This window comes from Pelobates fuscus, chromosome 5, assembly GCF_036172605.1.
Source record: "Pelobates fuscus isolate aPelFus1 chromosome 5, aPelFus1.pri, whole genome shotgun sequence".
NCBI lineage: Eukaryota > Metazoa > Chordata > Amphibia > Anura > Pelobatidae > Pelobates > Pelobates fuscus.
The window spans coordinates 41,809,816-41,832,826 of record NC_086321.1 but is presented as its reverse complement, the minus strand read 5'-3'; the positions used below and the strand labels follow the sequence as shown (position 1 = coordinate 41,832,826).

At 44.5% G+C, this 23,011-nt stretch overlaps 1 protein-coding gene across 1 annotated transcript; it reads right to left on the bottom strand.

The window, feature by feature from the left end:
• Window positions 1-950: 950 nt before the first annotated feature.
• LOC134612421 (low-density lipoprotein receptor class A domain-containing protein 1-like) lies at window positions 951-19,153 on the bottom strand. Its single transcript, XM_063456774.1, has 6 exons — window positions 19,086-19,153; window positions 12,902-12,971; window positions 9,839-9,958; window positions 4,863-5,006; window positions 1,652-1,774; window positions 951-1,103 (listed from the first exon to the last, which is right to left on the bottom strand). The coding sequence occupies exons 1-6, from the start codon at window positions 19,116-19,118 to the stop codon at window positions 970-972; spliced, it is 624 nt and encodes a 207-aa protein (XP_063312844.1). The 5' UTR covers window positions 19,119-19,153; the 3' UTR covers window positions 951-969.
• Window positions 19,154-23,011: the final 3,858 nt, after the last annotated feature.

The following is a 23,011-nucleotide window of genomic DNA, read 5'->3' as shown; positions in this document are numbered from 1 at the left end:
AAAAAAAGTGATTTAACTCTTAAATGGCAGACAATTGAGCAGTGAGACTGTAGGGACATAATCTATACACCAAAACTGCATCATTAAGCTACAGTTGTTTTTGGTGACTAGTGTCCATTTTAACTTCCCATCCCTTACTTCCCACTAAGCTTCTCTCCAGATAAGTTTGGACATATTCTTTCTAAAGGTCAGTGGAAAACTATTTTGACATACCAGAGCTCAGTTTCCAATAAAGTTCAGGAGCTGAATTACTATTTTGGTAGAGTTGCCCTCTCTTAGTCAAAAAAACCCTCAAACTCTGTGATGCCTTTTGGATCAGGGAGTTAGAAGCTCTGGTTCCAAGGGGTCTCACTTGTGAATATGACCTCTCATTGTTTATTTAAATCTTCGATTTGGTGTGACACATATGAGTGTCACACCAATATTTTAATGCATGTTGATGTATTGCATGTTCTTTACATTGTCACCTGCACTACTTGTGCATATTGTGAAGCAGTAGTCACATTATAGTCGTAAGAAGATATTGTTACATATTGGCACTTTATTAAAAAAAAAATTCTACATGAACCTTTTTTTTTTTCTTTTACATATTGTTCCTGTAAGTTGTCTTGTAATTGTCCTATTTAGAGTTACATCCCCCCACTCAAAATATTGTAAAGCGCTACGGAATCTGTTGGCGCTATATAAATGGCAATAATATGTGCAAATGGATACTGGCCTTCATGATAGAACGTGGAAGTTTAAAAGGCAGTATGCCAACTTTGTAAATGTTACTAATTACAGTTTTTTCCATATTGATTAGCTAATAATATTATTCTTGCCAACAAGGGTTGTGAGTGTTATTTGTTGCAATTATTTAGAAAAAAAAAAGTTTTAAATACATTTACATAAGAAATATAATAAATTTATCATTTAAATACATAAATGGATAGCTCTAAATGCTTGGGATTTTGTAGAGAGAATATAATATTAACATGTTAGTTCATCACTCCAGTCTGTGCAGTCCTGAATGTTGTCATGACAGCGTGTTTTTGGGATACAGTCACAATCCGCAAAGAAGACTGTGTTACACCTCCATCCCGGACAGAGAGGACAACGCAGAGCTGCAAAAATAGAAAGAATATATAAACTTAATCTATATTAATGGAAAACAGTTTGGCCAAACTTGTATTTCTTTATTTCCTGATTAATTTGTGTAAAGGGAGTAACAGGAGAACTATTTCACTGATTTCCAGACTTTCAAAATGTATTGCCTAATATAAGCTTACAGTCTATGAGGATTTGAGGTTGGTGAATATTTATCATTCGATATCCTGCCCAAGTGGTCCGAAAAGGTTTTGAACCTGGGTTTACTAGGTCTAAGGCAGTGATGTTACCACTGCTATTACCAGCCAATATCTATTTATTTAAGAAAATTTCCTATTGTGTCTTGTACGGCCTTTAATTATGTCTCCTTCAACCATGCAAGTTTAGAACAGCTTAGAGTAAGACATAATTTTTTTAAAGGGATACTCAAGACCCCTAAAGCACTTTAGCTAGCTGAAATGATGTGTTAAGTGTGTGACCTCTTCTTTTCCATTTTACAAAAAGTGCCGATTTCAGTAGAAATTGGCACTTTTATAAATTAACCTTGTTACTCGTTAAAACCTACCGGACTCATCGGAACAATCACCACAGTCATTTCTTTTGTCACAGAGTTTGTCAATATATGTCCAAGTTCTTTTGTTTGCACATCGGAAAACCAGGTTTTCTGGAAGACTGTTTGGTAAATTACCTGTTCGGTTAAAAAAAGACAATTCTTTTTAAGCCATCCCTTGAAAAAACTGTAGAACCGTTGTAACGGACCGTTTTGCTCAAAAGGGGATAAAACCCAGTTTAGGCGATAACCCCCTTTAGATAGACCAGCAGCTCCTATAAGCACCAATTCCCCGAACTCCCAAACTGCACGGATTCACCAACTCTCGAACAGCAGACACACGAACCCTGGAAGCAGCCGAACAGGAAAAGCAATACGAACAGCTTACACTCCTGGCAATCGGCATACAGTCCCCTTTCCCCCAAGAAAGAGACAACACTCCAGCTACAGGGTTAAACAGCAACAACACTGATTTATTCACACACAGGCTTATATGAGATTCTCCCATGCAAGGGAGGGATTTGCAATACACCAATCCAGTTTAAGGTACAACCCACACATCTCCTCCCTCTAACTTATCTGTTAACACAATTAACATGGACATAGTTTTACCCAAGTTTTGGATCTACCCTAAATACTTGGGGTACATCCACAAATCCAATATCTCCAGATAGCCCTAGTCTGGAAGAACAACATATTTGAAAATCAGCCCATTCGGATAAAGGGTTCGGGAGTTATGGGACTGTAAAGTATTGACCGACCGCACAGGCAAAGTGACCGAAAATAGTTCCATAAGGTTTGGCCTTGCGGTCGGTCCCAGTTCGTACGTTACAAGTCCCGAACGGATTGCCATCCAGCGTTATACCGAAGTTCGGATGAATCCCCATATGTACAATAGCCTTTCTACCAAACGGCGGCTCGTTCGGTAGTTGTGGCACGGATTTATGGAAGTCTGGAGGTCTCAGCGGTGTTTGCTTAGTTGAGTGTCCGATTTTAGTTCCAGACACTCGACGGCAAAACACCGCTGTTCGGGAGCTAAGATGGCCGCCGCCACGTGTTCGTTTGACGAACAAAGGCCACCCAGCGTTTGTCAATTAAGCTGCGGTTAACCGCAGCTTCTGGGCGGTCAATTGACGGCACACTCCATCTCCTAGGTGGTCCCTCGTATGGTAGTTGGTTCGGTAGATGAAATCTACCGAACACCCTGGCAGAAAGCACGAATAAACCTTTCACCCAGGGGAAATAAAGCTGTTTCAAGTCTGGTCCATAGTCTAAAGGGAGCAGGCGAGCAACCAGGCTTCTCCAGCTCATAGTGGCGAGGTTGGTTTCGCCACAACCGTTTTTCAATCTTGCGCAAAAAAATTTGCCTTTTGAAAAGACAATCCTATTTTTTTTTTTTTTTATTGAAGTCTGATGTTTGTGACTTCTTCATAGTGCCCTGTGCCCATGCAAATGCTACTGTGCAAAGCCAGGTCCAGTCTTTGAGTCCCCCTGTAATTTGCGGGTTCGGGATACCTCACATTCCTCGCCTCCTTTTGTCATTGTCGTTGCTGCACTCAACAAGCCTTTTCTCCAAAGTGGAAAGGACACAGAAGAGGTGGTGGTCAAAAGGCAAAAGACCCACCTCTTCCACCAAAACATTTCTCTTCAGGTATTTAATACAAATTAACTTACTTTGACCATGATTTCGAAGTTATCCAAAAAACAAACTAGATTTGATCCAATATTAAGTCAATTAAGATTATTCTTGATTTATTATTATTATTATTATTTATAAAGTGCCAACAAAGTCATCAGCACTGTACAATAGGATATATAAGAATTTACATACAGTAGTAGTAGTGGTTTATAGATTAATGATAGCATAAGGTAGTAAGAACGCATAACATGGCATCTTTAAACAGGCTAATATTAGTGCACCATAGTAGGTTGGTTGTTGCGCTTCAGGTGGATAGATATGCAAAACAAAAACAGAAAGAGTTCAATGGTGGAGTATATCTAGATTTATGGAATGGATGTGGAGAGACACTCACATGCAATTGAGCTCCAAATCAGCTCCATGGTACTAACTTTGAGCTGAACAATCCCCGCCTTTGGATATATAGTTATCTTCTCATGCTCAGTATAGATCCTCAAACAGATATGTAATAGAAAGCTGAACACAGGAGCAGTTTATAGTGTAGTATATCATGTACACTTGGATAATGCTATATGTATATATAATATAAACTCACATGGGTCAGAGCCTCGTTTCATCTTCTCAAAAAGGCTTTTTCAAAGAGTATAGAGGGCTCCTGGATGTTGCCTTCTTATATAGTGTTTGTTTTACAAATTTAATTTGGTCCCAAAATAACATCATAGGGACTAATTGATTACCTATGACCACATAAGTCAAAATGGATCTTTTCATCTAAAATATTATATTACCTAACTGGTACTGTACGTCTTTATTAATTAAAGTGTATAAAAGAAAAACGTTAATTTTAATTAAAAAAAACATATAGAAAAAACAGGCTTTAACAAATTGGTGGAGCCAATTGGAATATAGTATAGTACATGAGGCTGCAGCAAAATGGTTGGTTATACTAGAAAATATATAGCAGACACATTAGAAATAAAACTGCATAGCTAGCTTGCTAGATCCGGAAAAAGGGGTCCTATCTACGCTAGATAAAATTAGGGGAATCGTAATCCAGTCACATGATCTGGCCAGATAAAAATGAAGCCTAATGTAGGCTATGGGTATCCAATCATATGATCTGTGTAATGCATTATGGGAAGTGTAGTACGAACTCACATTTGTTGTCACGAAACTTGTATTTTTTTTTGTATATGATAAAATGGGCCCAGCCCATACTACATACTATGTGAAGGTGGGGCTACAGGTACGATGAACCGATAATGGGGACCAAACACAATGTGTGAATCGTGTATAAGGATTTTTGAAAAATCATTTCAAACGAAGGTAAATCGCTCAGATTGCTCAGAAAAATGTAATTACCGGTAGTGTTCTTTTTTCCATCCTAGTCCATAGGTCTAGATATACTCAAAAATCTATCCACCTGAAGCACAATAACCAACCTACTATGAATAATCGTCACTACTCCAGCTAAAAAGAGAGAACCTTGGCAGACCTGCTGCTACTTTTTATTAACAGAACTGTTTCAGTGCTTGATTTTTTTCTGTTACTTTAATACTAATCCATCACTTAAAATTCTGTACCTACCACAGTAATGAGTAGACTCATCTTCTCCATTAGAGCAGTCTACCTTGCCATCACACAGCACAGAGGCCGTAACACAGGTCAGTCTGTTGTCACACAGGAAGCCAGTGGCATTCATAGTGGTTTTGCAGTGACGTGTGTATGTATCTGTGTGATCAAACTTAATACATTGATACATTTATTGGCATCTACAAAGATTGTTTTAAACAAATTGTCCGCATTTCTTGCAATTACCAAAATGCTAATTTGGAGAAAGAAGAGGCTTTAAATAAATGACCATGGCTTCTTGCTATTTTACCCCCTCCCCCACAATGGATCCGCCACTGTCTATACCAGGGATACTCAACCTTTTAATACCTACCGCCCACTTGTGTATCTTTGTTGATGGTAACATTTCCTTACCACCCACCAGGGCCGCAATAACTAATTTTATAGAGCAAGAAAGGAAGGTTTGTACTTAAATTTATCTATTTTTTATTTTTTTTTCTATTTTCTATTCTACTTTTTTTTTTCTATGCGTGTCTGTGAGGTGCTGTGTGTGTGTGATGATGCAGTATGTGTGTGTGAAGGGGGCAGTTTGTGTGTGGGGTGCACTAAGTGTGTGTGTGTGTTTGTGGGGGGGGGGGGCAGTGTGTGTGGAAGGGGTACATAGGGTCTGTGCTGTGTGTAGGTGGGTTAGATGTGAAAATCTATCTTAATGTCTCCCCCTCCCTTCTTCTTACCTTTTTACCAGGGAGGGGGGACATAATGCTGCAAGCCCTGGTGGCATGTCCAGTGGTGGCATATTCACTTTAGCCTGCAGCTCCTCCAGCTGCAGGCTGACTCTCCTGTCCACCTGCGAGCACAGCACTGTATCAGAGCGTTGCCATGGTAATGGTTGGCAAAGCTCCAACCAGCCTGCTCGCAGGAGGAACACAGAGCTTCTCAGGCACTTCCCTCCATAGACATAGAATGCATAGACGCCGCACGTCTATGGCATTGTGTGCTGAGCGGCGAGGAATGCGGGCGCCATCTTGGACCGGTCGCCGCTCTACTCAAGCTATTGAAGAACACTTTTGGAAAGTCCATCTCACAAAAGGTAAGTGAAGGACTTATAGTCCTTAATACCCCTACCCCTGCACATAGTCCTTAATACCCCTACCCCTGCACATAGTCCTTAATACCCCTATCCCTGCACACACAGTGTTAATACCCCTACCCCTGCACATAGTGCTTAATACCCCTACCCCTGCACATAGTCCTTAATACCCCTATCCCTGCACACACAGTGTTAATACCCCTACCCCTGCACATAGTCCTTAATACCCCTACCCCTGCACATAGTCCTTAATACCCCTACCCCTGCACTTAGTCCTTAATACCCCTACCCCTGCACTTAGTCCTTAATACCCCTACCCCTGCACTTAGTCCTTAATACCCCTATCCCTGCACACACAGTGTTAATACCCCTACCCCTGCACATAGTCCTTAATACCCCTACCCCTGCACATAGTCCTTAATACCCCTACCCCTGCACTTAGTCCTTAATACCCCTACCCCTGCACATAGTCCTTAATACCCCTACCCCTGCACATAGTCCTTAATACCCCTACCCCTGCACATAGTCCTTAATACCCCTATCCCTGCACACACAGTGTTAATACCCCTACCCCTGCACATAGTCCTTAATACCCCTACCCCTGCACATAGTCCTTAATACCCCTACCCCTGCACTTAGTCCTTAATACCCCTACCCCTGCACTTAGTCCTTAATACCCCATACCCCTGCACATAGTCCTTAATACCCCTATCCCTGCACACACAGTGTTAATACCCCTACCCCTGCACATAGTCCTTAATATCCCTACCCCTGCACACACAGTGTTAATACCCCTACCCCTTCACATAGTCCTTAATGCCCCTATCCCTGCACACACAGTGTTAATACCCCTACCCCTGCACATAGTCCTTAATACCCCTATCCCTGCACACACAGTGTTAATACCCCTACCCCTGCACACACAGTGTTAATACCCCTACCCCTGCACACACAGTGTTAATACCCCTACCCCTGCACATAGTCCTTAATACCCCTACCCCTGCACATAGTCCTTAATATCCGTACCCCTGCACACACAGTGTTAATACCCCTACCCCTGCACATAGTCCTTAATACCCCTACCCCTGCACATAGTCCTTAATACCCCTACCCCTGCACATAGTCCTTAATACCCCATACCCCTGCACACACAGTGTTAATACACATAGTGTGCAGGAGTAGGGGTATTAACACTGTGTGTGCAGGGTTAGGGGTATTAAGGACTATGTGCAGGGGTAGGGGGTATTAACACTGTGTGTGCAGGGATAGGGGTATTAAGGACTATGTGCAGGGGTAGGGGTATTAACACTGTGTGTGCAGGGATAGGGGCATTAAGGACTATGTGCAGGGGTAGGGGTATTAAGGACTATGTGCAGGGGTAGGGGTATTAACACTGTGTGTGCAGGGGTAGGGGTATTAAGGACTATGTGCAGGGGTAGGGGTATTAACACTGTGTGTGCAGGGGTAGGGGGTATTAACACTGTGTGTGCAGGGGTAGGGGTATTAAGGACTATGTGCAGGGGTAGGGGTATTAACACTGTGTGTGCAGGGGTAGGGGTATTAAGGACTATGTGCAGGGGTAGGGGTATTAACACTGTGTGTGCAGGGATAGGGGTATTAAGGACTATGTGCAGGGGTAGGGGTATTAAGGACTATGTGCAGGGGTAGGGGTATTAACACTGTGTGTGCAGGGGTAGGGGTATTAAGGACTATGTGCAGGGGTAGGGGTATTAACACTGTGTGTGCAGGGATAGGGGTATTAAGGACTATGTGCAGGGGTAGGGGTATTAAGGACTATGTGCAGGGGTAGGGGTATTAAGGACTATAAGTTCTTTAATAGCTTGAGTAGAGCGGCGACCGGTCCAACATGGTGCCCGCATTCCTCGTCGCTCAGCGCGCAATGCGGCGTCTAGGTATTCTATGTCTATGCTTCCCTCCCTCTGCTGGAACTAAGTGCCAGCGGGCCAGTGAGGGAGATCTTTGATCTTTTCTGTAAAATAGTAATTTTCCTAAATTATTTGTTCTATACTTCAAATCCTTCTCTTTCCATGCTGACGTCCGTCTCATTTGGTGCAACCAATGGGCCCATTTATTTATTCATGTATTTTGTCTCTTGTTATGTAGTTTATCAGTAGTCATTACTAAAAAAAAATGAAATCTAAACTAATTGGCCTTTACCCAAGGATAACTCAAGCCATTTTGGGCAAATTCCAGTTTGGGACAATTTTGTTGTTTTTTTTTTAATTCTTTATTTTTTCGTGCAAGAGTTAATATTACAAGCTTTCATGCTTTGCCACAACAGCAGTAGCATGTATCAGATTAAAACAAGATTTTACAATTGTGGCAGAATATAGTTGCACATTTTTTTTTTTTTTTTAAGATATTCAAGAAGAAATAAACGTTTGGGAAAGGTTGGAGTAGATAAACATGCTAAGACATTGCTTTATAGATTTGAGTCGAGGACAAATGGTTCAGAACAGGTCTGATATTCTACCAATAGTTAATACACAGGATAGGAGCAGTAATTAAGCTAATGTCATGCTTTACAACATAGATTAGTAAAATGCAACTTATATCAGACAACGTTAGGTGTGGATAGCTCCGCATTTTTTATATTGACCACCAGGGGGCAGCAATCCACTAAGCTTGCCGGGCAATGCATATTTTCAGGCATAGACATGTGCAATTTTGCCCTGCAGTGATGAAAACGTTTGTGTTACACAAGTGAGAAGTCAGTACAAGACACAAGTATGTACAATACTCTGCTGGATTTTCATTTTGTGTGGTTAGCCTCCGCTTGGTTGCTGCTGCTGCAGCTGTGCTGGGTCTGCTGGCTTCTCAGCCCTCTCTAGGTCGCTTGTTTCCCGCTGGGTGCTAGCTTGTTTCTGTGTTTGCGATTTTCTGGTCATGTGTGAGTTGCTGTTATGCTTTGCCTGCATCAGTCTCGGGTACCTGAGGGAGCCTGCGTGCTGTGCCCGCTCTGTGTGAGCAAAGTGTGAGTCCAGGTAAGAACCCCTTGGTCTGCCAATTGCACAGGGAGCTGCAGCTTCAGTTGGATGTGAGCACTTGGTTAGGAATGGGCGCGGCGGCCATTTTGGAGTCTGCCGTGCGGACCTGCTTTGATCCCCTTGCCGCTTGGATAGTGAGTGCGGTCACTGCCTCTCTCCGGTGGGGTCCGGGATAACCCCCCCGGCCCACAGGGGGGGGAACGGGGCCCTTAGTAGGCGCATGAGACGACCCGCCGGACCAAGCGCGGGAGATCGGCCGTTTCTCCCGCCAGGGCCTCGCGGCAGGCCTCAATCCCGCTTGCCCAGTGGTCCGCTCTGCTGTCAGGACGGGGGCTGAGATTGACTCCGCGAGTGGCTTTTTGTGTCCTGCTTGCCTTCCTGTGGCTCCTGCTCGCCAAACGGAGGCATAAAAGGGTAATTTCTGCCTTATTGCTGTAATTTCGTTGAGGAGCCGAGGCGCCCCACGTCCTTCCCGCTCGGCGGTCAGGCCCCGCCCCCGTTTGGGACAATTTTGAATGAATTCTGGAATTTCTCTCTTCACTTTAAGGGACACTACAGTCACCCAGACCACTTCAGCTCAATCTATCTTAATGTCTCCCCCTCCCTTCTATCTATCTGGATCAAGGTAAGCTGCCGAAGGGGTTTTAACCCCTTCAGTGCCACAGGAGAGGGACCCTGAGGGTGAGGGTCCCCCAAAGATTATATAGTGTCAGGAAAACCGCTTTGTTTTCCTGACACTAAAGTGATCTTTTAAATTATAGTAGATTTTGTGAATTTCCTCCAAATTTTAGACCATGTATTTCCTAAAATTTACCAAAATTCAGCTTTTAGCAAATAACTATTTTCATGTTTTTCCCATTTAATACTATTAGTACACCATAGCATGCTATTACTTGGATTTTTCGGTATTCCATAAATGACTCCTAACGTTATAGCTCCAGCAATTGTTCCCAGGACGAGTAGGACTGATCCAGCAATGCAGAGACATCTTCTAGTGTGGCAGCAATTGAAATCTGAAAGACAAATTGTAGCCAAACTTACTGGGTGCTCCGAGTTTGCCGTTTTTATGTGCAGTAATGATGTACTGGATGGTTAGTCGTTCTGTATTGGTCACATCAGTTTTCCTAAGAATCCATCCTCTTCAAAGAATTTAAAGAATCTCAGAAATTACCACGCTTTCCATGGAGGAAAAATACATTGGGTAATTCTTCGGTCATTATTAATTCATTAAAACATAATTACACATCGTCTTGAAATTGAGACCTCACACACCATTGCAGTCCATCAACATTTACAGAACGATTTACAAAGTCCTTAATGCACATAGTTGAAGTTTGCCTATTTAACCTTGCTACCTATGCATTCTAGGCTGGTAATGGAAAGAAATAGTCAGAAACGAGAACTGGATGCATTGACAGGTATTCAATCCAATCCTGTCTAGTCACACCAATTACTTAGTGGAGAAGGAGTGAAGCACAGCTACTCTGCCCAGCACTACTTTACTGACTGTCACCTGTAGAGAATCATCCATTCTGACTTAGTAGGTTTAAAGAGCACTGCACTAGTCTTCTTTTTTATACTAGGAGGCTGCTTTGAGAATCAAAGAATCAGAAAATAAGTTATTTATATATATCTTTATGTCCTGGAACCACACCCTCCAGGAGGCGAATGGGGAACTCGCTCTAGACACCCACAGGCACTGGACGACACTCAGTCCTGGGAGCTCTAGTCCTTACAAGGACTTTCCCCGTTGAATCCTCCACACTGGAACAGTGACCAGTAACCAGACGATACACAGTTATGGAAGTACAAACTGGAATGCTTTAATCCAGGCCAAGTGGCCTCCTTTTATACACAATGCACGGCAAATATTACATTATGTAGAACACACCCACACCCACCCTTCAGGTTCATACGTAAACTCCTTCCCTTAATTCCTGTAGCTGAGAGACAATTGAATCTAAAGGACCTTAAATTGATTGTCTCCCAGTTACAGAATATATACACAAAATCCTACAACACCAAAACACATAATAAAAATACATAATAACTTCTGTTCTGAGCGCCCAAGTTGTGGAAATAGCACAAAAAATCATGCAGTACAGAGAAATCACTACCATGTTAAAGTTCTGACAGGCCGCACACGTGGTCCTATGCCCAAAACAGTTCCACAGCATTTAGTGCTTTTGCTGGTCAACTTTCCGAGGCTCCAGCGGACGAACTACAGGGTGTTCCACCTAGATTGCAAGCAGCGTTTGTTCCCCATAGTCTCAGGCACCTTCCCTCCAAAAAGCGCTCTCCTGGCTGTTTTCAAAGTGGTCCAAAACGCAGAACCAAGTTGACCGGTAACCGCACGGTCCCCTAGCCGAAAATAGTTCCATAGAATTGCGACTAAGTGCCGCTGGGGACTGACCGGGAACCGCGAAGTCTGTGATTAGGGGGTGATACAATGCATCTACATTAGCCATCCCTGGGGACCAGGTCTGCTCAACATGTGAAGTTTTCAGTATTTTATAATAGCACAATAAAGTTCAAATATATGAGGAAAAATTGTTTAAAATGTTCCAACTTTTTTTTTCTTTCATTTTTCCAGAAAGTCTGCATTTTATACCAGCTTCTATGTATGAGTTTATCTTCCCTTGTAATTTTTCTGGTCGCTGACCATTTTAATATCAATCTGTGACTGGCTGAAAGAAGCAAAACATCCATGAAAATATTAGTCTGATTTTTTTCTTTTCTTTTTTTTTTTTTTATTCTTTATTTTGTCTTGACACGACATGTTACATACATGGACTTGCACGGATTAAACATGAGTTAGCGTGGTTCTACATGGGTTAACAGAAAATAACATGGCTTAATATAGTCATTCAATGGACCTGCCATGGGATCCCTGGACTCACAGTGTGAACACGCTTTCGTGATGTTAGTTATTATATGGCTGTTACACATTGACGTACATATCTGTATCTCTGGTCTGTGCGACCCAATCATTGTCTTGCTAGTGTGAGGTAAAGTTTGCGCCCTGCCCATGGCAAGTCACAGGTGTTGTTAATGGCTATACAGCCGTGTCCCTCTACCGAAGTGTCAGTTGTCCGCATGTCCCACGTGTCTGCTCCCGTGAATGCATTACGTTGGTCAAATATTTTGATATTTCCAATGAAGATTGGAGGAAAATAAAGAGATAATGAACAGATTGAAAGAGGGGGATGGTTGAGGGGGGAGGAGGGGGAGGGTAGCAGGGGATCCACTGCCAGTGCCGATGAGTTGCCATCGGGGCCTGGTTATGTATTAGTTGCTCAGGTTGGAGTTTTCCAGGGTTCCCAGATCTTTTGAAACGTTTTTTGGGTGCCCATTATTCTAGCTGTCAGGTCGTCCATTAGGTGGACTTCTTTTAGTCTGTTGATGACCCCTGCGATAGGCGGTGTGCCTGGCTTAAGCCAGTCTGAGGCTACTGCCCTCCTTGCTGCTAAGGTAATCTTATTGAGAAGCTTTTGTTCCTGCCTAGTCCAGCCGTCCAGAGTACTACTTAAAAGGAATAGCCACGGGTTAATTTTGTAGCCCGCCTCTGCACTTTTTCTAGTACCATAATATCCTTCTTTAGAACAGGTGCCCAAAATTGCACAGCATATTCAATATGTGGTCTTACCAGTGATTTATAAAGAGGCAAAATGACATTCACATCCCGAGAATGAATGCCCTTTTTCATGCGTGACAATACCTTACTGGCCTTAGCCACTGTTGATTGACATTGCACATTGTTGCATAGTTTGTTGTCTATAACAATTCCCAAGTCCTTTTCGTGTGTTGTTATCCCTAATTTGCTTCCATTAAGGGTATACGTTGCTTGTGCATGTGTGCAATGTGATATATATATTATTAGAAACGTTTATATAACGGTTTTAAAGGTGATATTGACCCTTTAAGGAAAATATTAGAATCTAATACAATGAATTTACCTTTTTCATGTTGAAAGGCCACAGATCTTCTTGAGTCCCAATCAGTTGATACGGAGAAAGTGTCGTAGTCCTAGTGTAAGGAATTACAGAAGAAGTGCCTTATTAATTTTTCTTTATTTAGCTGGTTATATTTTATGGTTATATTTAAATGGTGTTTGAAATTTAGCCTGTGTTTACATGGGCGTAGGAACCCCAAAAAATCTGGGGGGATAGCATTTTTACTCGCCGGGTATATTCTTATTCCGTAAACTAGGAGTTGTTTATCCCATTGTACAGCGCTACGGAATTTGCAGTCGCTATATAAATGATTAAATAATAACATTAAAGGGTCACTATAGGGAAGGGGTTTTACTTACCCGGATACAGCGCCGGGATCCTCCTGATTAGAACCACCCCTACCCTTCCCATGAATACCCTTCCCATGAATATTAGAACCTCTCCCATCCACAAAAGAACCCCACCTACCCCTTCCACGCATATTAACCCCCTACCCCTTCCATGCATATTAGTACCCCCCTACCCCTTCCATGCATATTAGTACCCCCTAACCCCTTCCATGCATATTAGAACCCACCCTACCTCTTCCATTCATATTAGTACTCCCCTAACCCCTTCCAATTATTTTTCTTCCCCCCTTCCTCCTCCCATCCATATTAGTAGCCATAGGCGTGCGCACGGGGTGTGCCGGGTGTGCCTGGGCACACCCTAATCACACCTCCGTGCTGCACTACCTTTGGGCAGACTAACATGTCGGGTCCTCGGTCTATGACCGAGGACCCGACACAGGAGGGGGCCCGGCGGCTTGCGCACAATGCCGCCGGGTGAGAGGCCCCTCCTGTCCGTCTGCCCTGACAGAGATCCAGCCTCAGTCTGCAGCTCCGCCGGGAGTGAGCTGCAGACTGAAGTGTCTCGCGATCTCCAGCCTGTCAGAGCGTTGCCGCGGCAACGCTCTGCCTGGAGATCGCGAGGCTCACCATATGGTCTGCAGCTCACTCCCGGCGGAGCTGCAGACTGAAGAGAGAGGGCGCCCACTGGACCACCAGGGCAGGTATTTAAACCCCCCTCTGTCCCCTGTCACTCACTGCCCCCCCACCCTGCCTCTGCCCCCATACCCCCCTAACCCCTGTCACTCACTGCCCCCCCACCCCCCCCTAACCCCTGTCCCTACCCCTCTAACCCCTGCCACTACCCCTCTAACCCCTGTCCCTAACCCCTGTCACTACCCCCTAACCCCTGTCACTAACCATCTAACCCCCTAACCCCTGTCACTACCCCCCTAACCATCTAACCCCCTAACCCCTGTCACTACCCCCAACCCCTGTCACTACCCCCCAACCCCTGTCACTACCCCTCTAACACCCTAACCCCTGTCACTACCCCCTAACCCCTGTCACTAACCCCCTAACCCCTGTCACTACCCCCTAACCCCTGTCACTACCCCTCTAACCCCCTAACCCCTGTCACTACCCCCTAACCCCTGTCACTATACCCTCTAACCCCCTAACCCCTGTCACTACCCCCCTAACCCCTGTCACTACCCCTCTTAACCCTGTCACTACCCCCCTTACCCCTGTCACTACCCCTCTAACCCCATAACCCCTGTCACTACCCCCCTAACCCCGTCACTGCTCCTCTACCCCCTAACCCATGTCACTGCTCCTCTACCCCCCTAACCCCTGTCACTACCCCTCTACCCCAACCCCTGTCACTACCCCCAACCCCTGTCACTACCCCCCTAACCCCTGTCACTACCCCCTAACTCCTGTCACTACCCCCCTAACTCCTGTCACTACCCCCCTAACCCCTGTCACTACCCCCCAACCCCTGTCACTTTCCCTCTACCCCCCTAACCCATGTCACTGCCTCTCCACCCCCCAACCCCTGTCACTGCCCCTCTACCCCCCTAACTCCTGTCTCTACCCCCCAACCCCTGTCACTATCCCTCTACCCCAACCCCTTTCACTGCCCCTCTACCCCAACCCCTGTCATTACCCCTCTATCCCCAACCCCTGTCATTACCCCTCTATCCCCCTAACCCGTCACTACCCTTCTACCACCCCTAACCCCTGTTACTACCCCCTAACCCCTGTCACTAACCGTCTACCCCTGCTACCTCCTGTTACTGCCCCTCCACCCCCCCACCTCCTGTCCCTCTACCCCCCAACCCCTGTTGCTGCCCCTCCACCCTCCTAACCCCTGTCGCCCACACAGTGCACCCCTCACAATCATACACACTGTACCCCACACACACTGAATCCCTCACAATTACACAAACTGTACCCCTTACAATTACATACACTGTACCCCTCACAATCACACACACTGCACCCTTCACAATTACACCACACTGTACCCCTTACACGCTGCACCGCTCACAATCACACACACACTGCACAGCTCACAATCACACATACACTGCACCTACGTATACTTGTATTTGTGTGTGTGTGTGTGTGTGTATATATATATATATATATATATATATATATATGTATGTATATAAAAATACATATACACGTGGCGTGTGTGTTTGTGCTTTAGGGTGCACACCCTAATGCAACAGGCTGCGCACGCCTATGTTAGTAGCCCCCCTAAACCCTTCCAATTATTTTTCTACCTACCCCTCTTCCCCTATCCTTATTAGTAGCCCCCCTAACCCTTTCCAATTATTTTTCTGCCATGTTAACTAACGCCAGTGCTGGAGTGCCGCCGTGTTTACATTAAAAGGCCTGCAGGGACAGGCTATAGACACCAGAACCACTACATTAAGCTGCAGTGGTTCTGGGGACTATAGTGTTTCTTTAATGTGAGGTAAATTAGAGATTAGTGCCACGAATAATATGCTAGATTGCCTACTTACAACCAGATGAGGATGAGGATGGGCTCTAGCTGCAGTCTGGCTCCATTGGTCTGGTGTAGAACAGGCTCTCTGGAGGCTGTTTGTAACTGTGGTCACAAAAATCAATGTTCTGGGAGAACGGGAAGCAGCTCCATTTTTTGGGGGCCCTTTACACAGCTCAAGGTCTGGGTCCCAGGGTCCACCTTCATGTTCCACCAATGAGTTTGTTCACAGGGGGTGGAGTGTGCAGGGGATGTCCTGATATGTGTGTAAGGAATGCATTGTGTGAATCTGTGTTTGTATGTGTAAGGGCTGCAAGGTGGTGCATTGAGTGTGTGTACGGGGTGCATTGAGTGTGTGTAAGGAATGCATTGTGTTTCTGTGTGTGTAAGGGCTGCATGATTGCGTGTGTGTGTGTGTGATGGATGTCAATCTCTCTCCCTCCCTTGTCACTCTCTTTCTCCCCCTCCCTCCCTCCCTTGTCAATTTCTTTCTCCCCCTCCCTCCCTCCCTTGTCACTCTTTCTCTTTCTCCCCCTCCCTTGTCACTCTTTCTCCCCCTCCCTCCCTCCCTTGTCACTCTTTCTCCCCCTCCCTCCCTCCCTTGTCACTTTCTTACTCCCACTCCCTCCCTTGTCACTTTCTTACTCCCCCTCCCTCCCTTGTCACTCTCTTTCTCCCCCTCCGCCCCCATTGTCACTCTCTTTCTCCCCCTCCCTCCCTTGTCACTCTCTTTCTCCCCCTCCCTCCCTTGTCACTCTCTTTCTCCCCCTCCCTCCCTTGTCACTCTCTTTCTCCCCCTCCCTCCCTCCCTTGTCACTCTCTTTCTCCCCCTCCCTCCCTTGTCACTCTCTTTCTCCCCCTCCCTCCCTTCCTCCCTCCCTCCCTCGTCACTCTCTTTCTCCCCCTCCCTCCCTCCCTCCCTCCCTTGTCACTCTTTCTCCCCCTCCCTCCCTCCCTCCCTTGTTACTCTTTTTCCCCCTCCCTTGTCACTCTTTCTCCCCCTCCCTCCCTCCCTCCCTCCCTTGTCACTCTCTTTTTTCTCCCCCTCCCTCCCTTGTCACTCTCTTTTTTCTCCCCCTCCCTCCCTTGTCATTCTCTTCCTCCCCCCTCCCCTACCTCTGTTGTAGCGTGGCCGAGCCCTGTATGGTCCGCGGGTACAGGGAGATTTTGTTTCCTGTACCTGGCCGGACTAAAAGGAAGTGCACACTCAGTGTGCACTTCCTGTTAGTCTGGCCGGGTACAGGAGACACATGCTCCCTGTACCCGAGGACCATACAGGGCTCGGCCACGCTACAGTGAGGGAGTGACAGGAGGGAGCGCTGAGCGCTTCCCTCCTGTCAGCCCCTCTCCTCATGCTGCGCCCGGGCGGTGCGCCCTCATGGACGCACCAGCCCGGGCAAAGCTGCAGCCGCCTGAGGCTCTCTGCAGAGTGGCTGCAGCATGAGGGGGGATTTCCCCATAACCTGTCCCCCCCCGCATGATTTGCTGGGGGGGTGCGTCCCCCCCATCCCCCCCGGTTCCTACGCCCATGCGTGTATATGCAGGATTGGGGGGAAGGAGCTGGATAAATGTAAATCAGTTGGTTGGGTTAACAAATGGTAAGCAGGTTTATTTTAATTTTTTTAATGAAAAAAACACTAACTTTGATTCTATCAATTTAGTTTCTCTGCGCTGTAGATTATGAAGCGTGAGACGAGTGTCAGTGTAAGCTGAATACATGTGATAAGCGTCTGTTTGTGTCCGGTGAGTGTGTAGGATGAGTGTCTGTTAACATGAGTTGAGCATCTTGTCACATACATACTGTGGAGTATATGTGAGCTGAGTGACTGGTAGAGTTAGCCGAGTTCTCCAACTGTGTTCTGTAACTGAGCAGTGTATGTGTGGGATGTGTATGTTGGTGTGCGTTAGTATGTGTGACTGAGTGTTCTGTAACTGTGAGCAGTGTATGTGTGGGATGTGTATGTTGGTGTGCGTTAGTATGTGTGACTGAGTGTTCTGTAACTGTGAGCAGTGTATGTGTGGGATGAGTGTATGTTGGTGTGCGTTAGTATGTGTGACTGAGTGTTCTGTAACTGTGAGCAGTGTATGTGTGGGATGAGTGTATGTTGGTGTGCGTTAGTATGTGTTACCTGAGTGTTCTGTTACTGTGAGCAGTGTATGTGTGGGATGTGTATGTTGGTGTGCGTTAGTATGTGTTACCTGAGTGTTCTGTTACTGTGAGCAGTGTATGTGTGGGATGTGTATGTTGGTGTGCGTTAGTATGTGTGACTGAGTGTTCTGTTACTGTGAGCAGTGTATGTGTGGAATGAGTGTATGTTGGGGTGCGTTAGTATGTGTTACCTGAGTGTTCTGTTACTGTGAGCAGTGTATGTGTGGGATGAGTGTATGTTGGTGTGCGTTAGTATGTGTTACCTGAGTGTTCTGTTACTACTGTGACCGAATGTCTGCAGCATAAGTGTTTGGGATCAGCTCGTTAGTGTGCCGTGTGGGTGTGAGTGTGAACTAAATAGAAGTGATTGTAAGCTTGTCCGAGCAAGGTCCTCTTTAAAGGGTTACTCCAAACACCATGGCCACTACAGTGATTTGAAGTGGTCATGGTGCTTGGAGTCTTTATGTGTAGCATTTCACTGTGAAAAGCTGCACATTCAGAGTTAAAGCCCTTTGCTGCTGGAGGTGTAACTCCACCACTGGCATCGTCATTATGGCGTCATTAGCCAGCCTGGGCTGGGTACTGTCAATTCTGTGCATACTGGATGCTTGTCTTCTCTGTGCTGCCCACGTCCTCCCCTCAAACCAATGTCACTGACATCCTTCCTCTTCTAGTGAGGGGGATTGACATCATCAGAGAAGAATCGGGCGGCAGGGAGAACTAGGTGCTAGCACACAGCTATTACTTTCTTTTTTGGGGTTTGTTGGGATTGGCACCAAGATATTTACCAAAGGTCTCATTTGTTTGTTATAAACACACATTAGAATTGTAAAGCACTATGGAATATGTTGGAGCTATGTAAATGCCAATAATAATTATAATAATGATGATAATAATACATTTTAGATTGTAAGCTTCTTTGGGCAGTTTTAGGGGGGCCCAAAGACCAAGGCTTGCCAAGGGCTTCAAAGGCTCTAAACACTCCAAGAATGCAAAAGTTGTATGAGTTGTACATTTTTCAGCGTTTCAAAACCTATATTACAATGATTTAGACTGCATTGAAAGCTATCAGGTAATTAAATAGTTTAACCCCTTAAGGACACATGACATGTGTGACCAGTCATGATTCCCTTTTATTCCAGAAGTTTGGTCCTTAAGGGGTTAAGCAATGTCTCTGCAAACAATGATTTTTACCTGGTAAACTGGGTGCACTTTGTTTGAGGACATTTCATATCTTGTCCTCCGTTAGAGATTTAACGAAGCTGGAGGAAAACGGACAAACACAAAGATTATAAGAAATGCCACTGGGTTTAAAGGGACACTATAGTCACCAGTGCAACTACATGTATTCCTGACCCTATGGTGTTAACACAACCATCTAGCCCCCCATGGCCCCTCATGCCTCCATAAATATAGCAAAATCTTACTGTATTCAAGCCTGAAGCTGTAACTCTGCATGCTGTTAGACTCCGAAAAACAGTCTGCTGACATCATCAGAAGTGGTAGCCTGAACCAATCACAATGCATCCCCATAGTATTGGCTGAGACTGACAAAGAGGCAGATCAGGGGCAGAGCCAGCATGATTCAAACACAGCCCTGGCCAATCAGCATCTCCTCATAGAGATGAATTGAATCAATGAATCTCTGTGAGGAAAGTTCAGTGTCTGCATGCAGAGGGAGGATACACAGTGCTGCCCTGTGCTCTGCTGACAGCAGATCTGAGTGGATGGAGGCATATTATGCCTCCATCAACTCCGAAGTCCCTCTGGTTCACTGTGAGTTACTGCAACCGGAGGTGTTCCTAGCTTTCAATGTAAACACTGTATTTTCTCAGAAAATACAGTGTTTACATGAGAGAGGCTGCAGGGAGCTATAGTTCTCACCTGAACAGACTCATTAAGCTGAAGTTGTTCAGGTGACTATAGTGTACCTTTAAATACCTCCCAACATTTCAAATGGACAAAGAGGGACACTTTAATTTTAAGATTGTGAGTGGGGATTTGGCCAATGGCAGGACTGTTCTGAGAAATTCTAGGTGACTTACAAATAACGATTTACGCAGCTAAAAATTAATTTATCTGATTTACACAGATTGATTTCTAAACACATATAATATGGTTTAAAGACTAATTATTATTGCTGGGGAGCTCTGTTACACACTAAGACACAGCAACAATGTGGAACGCCTAGAAAAGAGGGACAGAGGGATTTGGGTCCTAAATAGGGACAGCCTGCTTTAAATGAAGAGGCAGTGGTAAGCAAAAGAAGGCCAGGGGTGGGGTATTTCTTAAACAGTAAGTGGTGGTAAGGTGACAAATTACTTATAAAATACTGACTAAAATAGCCAGGTTGTAAAAAATATTTCAAGATTACTTCAAGCACTTTTGACAAAGACCACATCAGGTCGAAACGCGTCAGGACAATATTTTTGTGAATTTTACCACCTTGCTGTTTTTAGGCCTTATTGTTTGCCTTGTTGGCTGAATAAAGATGAAAGATTGTTCAGTGAACGTTGCTCCTGGTGTTTATCCTGGTGTCTATCCTGGACCTAGCAATGCTGTCCAGAGGAAGGAGACACGTTGGGAAGGAGCCTGAGCTTGAGATCTTTCAGAAGGGGATTTAATCAAAGCTTTCATACTCTGAGTCAAATAAATTGGCTCAGCAGTATGTGAGTGGGATTCTCATCCAGTTGTGTATATTTGAGCTGTTACATACCATGTTGTGCTTTTTTATTTATTTCAGATTCTGTCATTTTACTGTCATTTTACTCCCAGCAGGGTAACATTGTGTATTTGGAATTGCACTTGTTTTTAATGTCTGTACTGTTGTTATGTGTTGTGGAGAGTGACACAGTAGCAAGTGTCTTTATTGCACCCAAAACTCACAAATATCAGCATTTTTCCTCTGCACATTTTTATTTGAACATGTACGTTAAGCATCATGACCACTTTAGTGATTTTAGGTGATCATGGCGTTTGGAGCCTGTGTGTTCTGCATTTTAATTTGGTACGCTGAACATACAGAGATATTCAAAGGTTGTAGCATCATCATTAACCAGCTGACGCTCAGCAAATGGATGACTAGCGGGATTGGCAACTGGCTTCTGCCACTTCGCAGAAGCCAAATGTGCATCACTGGCCAATAGAGGACCCTTGGAACACGATGGGACCCAGGTAAGAGGTAAAAGTTCTCCTCACATCATAAACACTACAGCGGACTGCAGTGGTCATGATACTTCTAACCTTTTAACTACACTAATTTGAAATTTATTTCTAACGTGTCTGCTTTGGCCTTTAATGTGGAAGTCAGTGGCTAATTCACTATACCTGACAGGCACACTTTGACAGTCACTTAGTCACCAAGTCATGACTAATCCACAAGTACTGTTACGTCGCGGGTAATAGTTAATGTGACACAAAAATAACAAAGTAAAAAATTGTTGACTTAATTTAAAATGTTTTCAAAGTTCAAAACATAAAATAAAGGAAATATAAAATAGGTGACCAAAAACTTACGTCTGGAGCTGTAGTGGTTATGGTACTTACAGTGAGGCACAGCAGAGGATAACTAATTTACATGCGTAGTCATGCTTTGCCCAGCTAAGCATGGAAATTAAAAAAAACAAAAAACAATTAGAAATATTGGAAAAAAATTGCTTAAAAAACCCAACCTCCCCTCCAAACTTCTAGTGTCCTATTAAATGAACTAAAATTGAGAAATTGACACAGCTGCTCGGTTTCCTTGTTTATGTATAGTGATGCATTGCATTGTGTCCCCCATCGACAGCCCAGATTTTTTTCTCCCCAGTAAAACAAGGTTTCTTTTCAAAGTTATACATAAGGAATTATATAACCAAGGGCTGAAGCGGAGACTCTCAGAGAGCAAAATGGGGGAATTTGCAAGATGGCGGCATGGTTTATAAAGACCGGTGGGACTTGCAGCATATTTAAAAAAATGGAAGTGATCTAGGTCCCGGGGTCAAATGCAACTATTGGGTGGCTTAGCAGGGCTTAGGAGACCTTTTATAAAATGAATGCGTACAATGCATGTATGTGTCTGGGAAATCACCATAGCACAAAAACATTGCATAAATGTCACACTTTCGTAGCAGTAAAAATGGCCCCGAAGAGGCTAAAATACATTCTCTATATTCTACCTCTAATTCCTGGAGAGATGTGTTGGCACAGCTGACTGTCTATAGCAAAGTGACTATAACGTTAAGAAATACAAACCGGCTTATTTCCTAAAGTGAGGATTAAAAGGGAATTTCAAATTTTAGGGGAAAATAGCTGAGCTGGAAAAAAATCTTTAAGTCAGCGATGCTTTTAGTTCTGCTATTTTGGTATAAAATATAAAATTCACTTTGAATTCTCACTTTTCTATATAATCCTGGCAGTATTTAATTATATTAATGTTTAATAATATTAAATCCACTATGATCTGGAAAGTTAAGTCTATTTACTTACGCCTGAAGGAGATCTTGTTCTGGAGAACCCAGCGTGCGCTCAATGTTTGCAAGTTCCAGTAATGTAATATTAATTGTACCGTATAACAAAGCTTTATCTTCTCTCTGTCGCTCAATGACAGACGTAGATCCATTCCTACTTGACTCAGCCCTGGCATCAGTTCAGCAGTATGTTTAAAGAGTCGCCCCAGCAACCAAACTCTGTAACATTTATTCCAAGAACCCGTGATAATGATCACAAATGTAATCTTTAAAATACCTTTATTTGCAAACTTGCTTACCTATGTTAGGTATATAAATAAAAATCTTACAGTCGGGGCTCGATTAATTCAACACCACATAAATGCTAGCAGTAAGGTAGGGGGCGCTATAAGGAGCTATCTTGTTAGGAAAACAACTTTGTTTTCCTGGCACTATATTTTCCCTTTAAAGGACCTTATAGTGCCAGGAAAACATACTCGTTGCCCTGAGGTTGCCCCCACCCTTAGGGTCCCACTCCCGCCGGGCTGGATGTAGAGGAAGGGGGTAAACACTTACCTTTCTCCAGTGCCAGGCTCCCTCGGTGCTGGAGACTCTCCTTCTTCTTCTGCCATCATCGGCTGAATGCACATGCAAGGCAAGAGCCGCGCGCGCATTCAGCCAGTCTCATAGGAA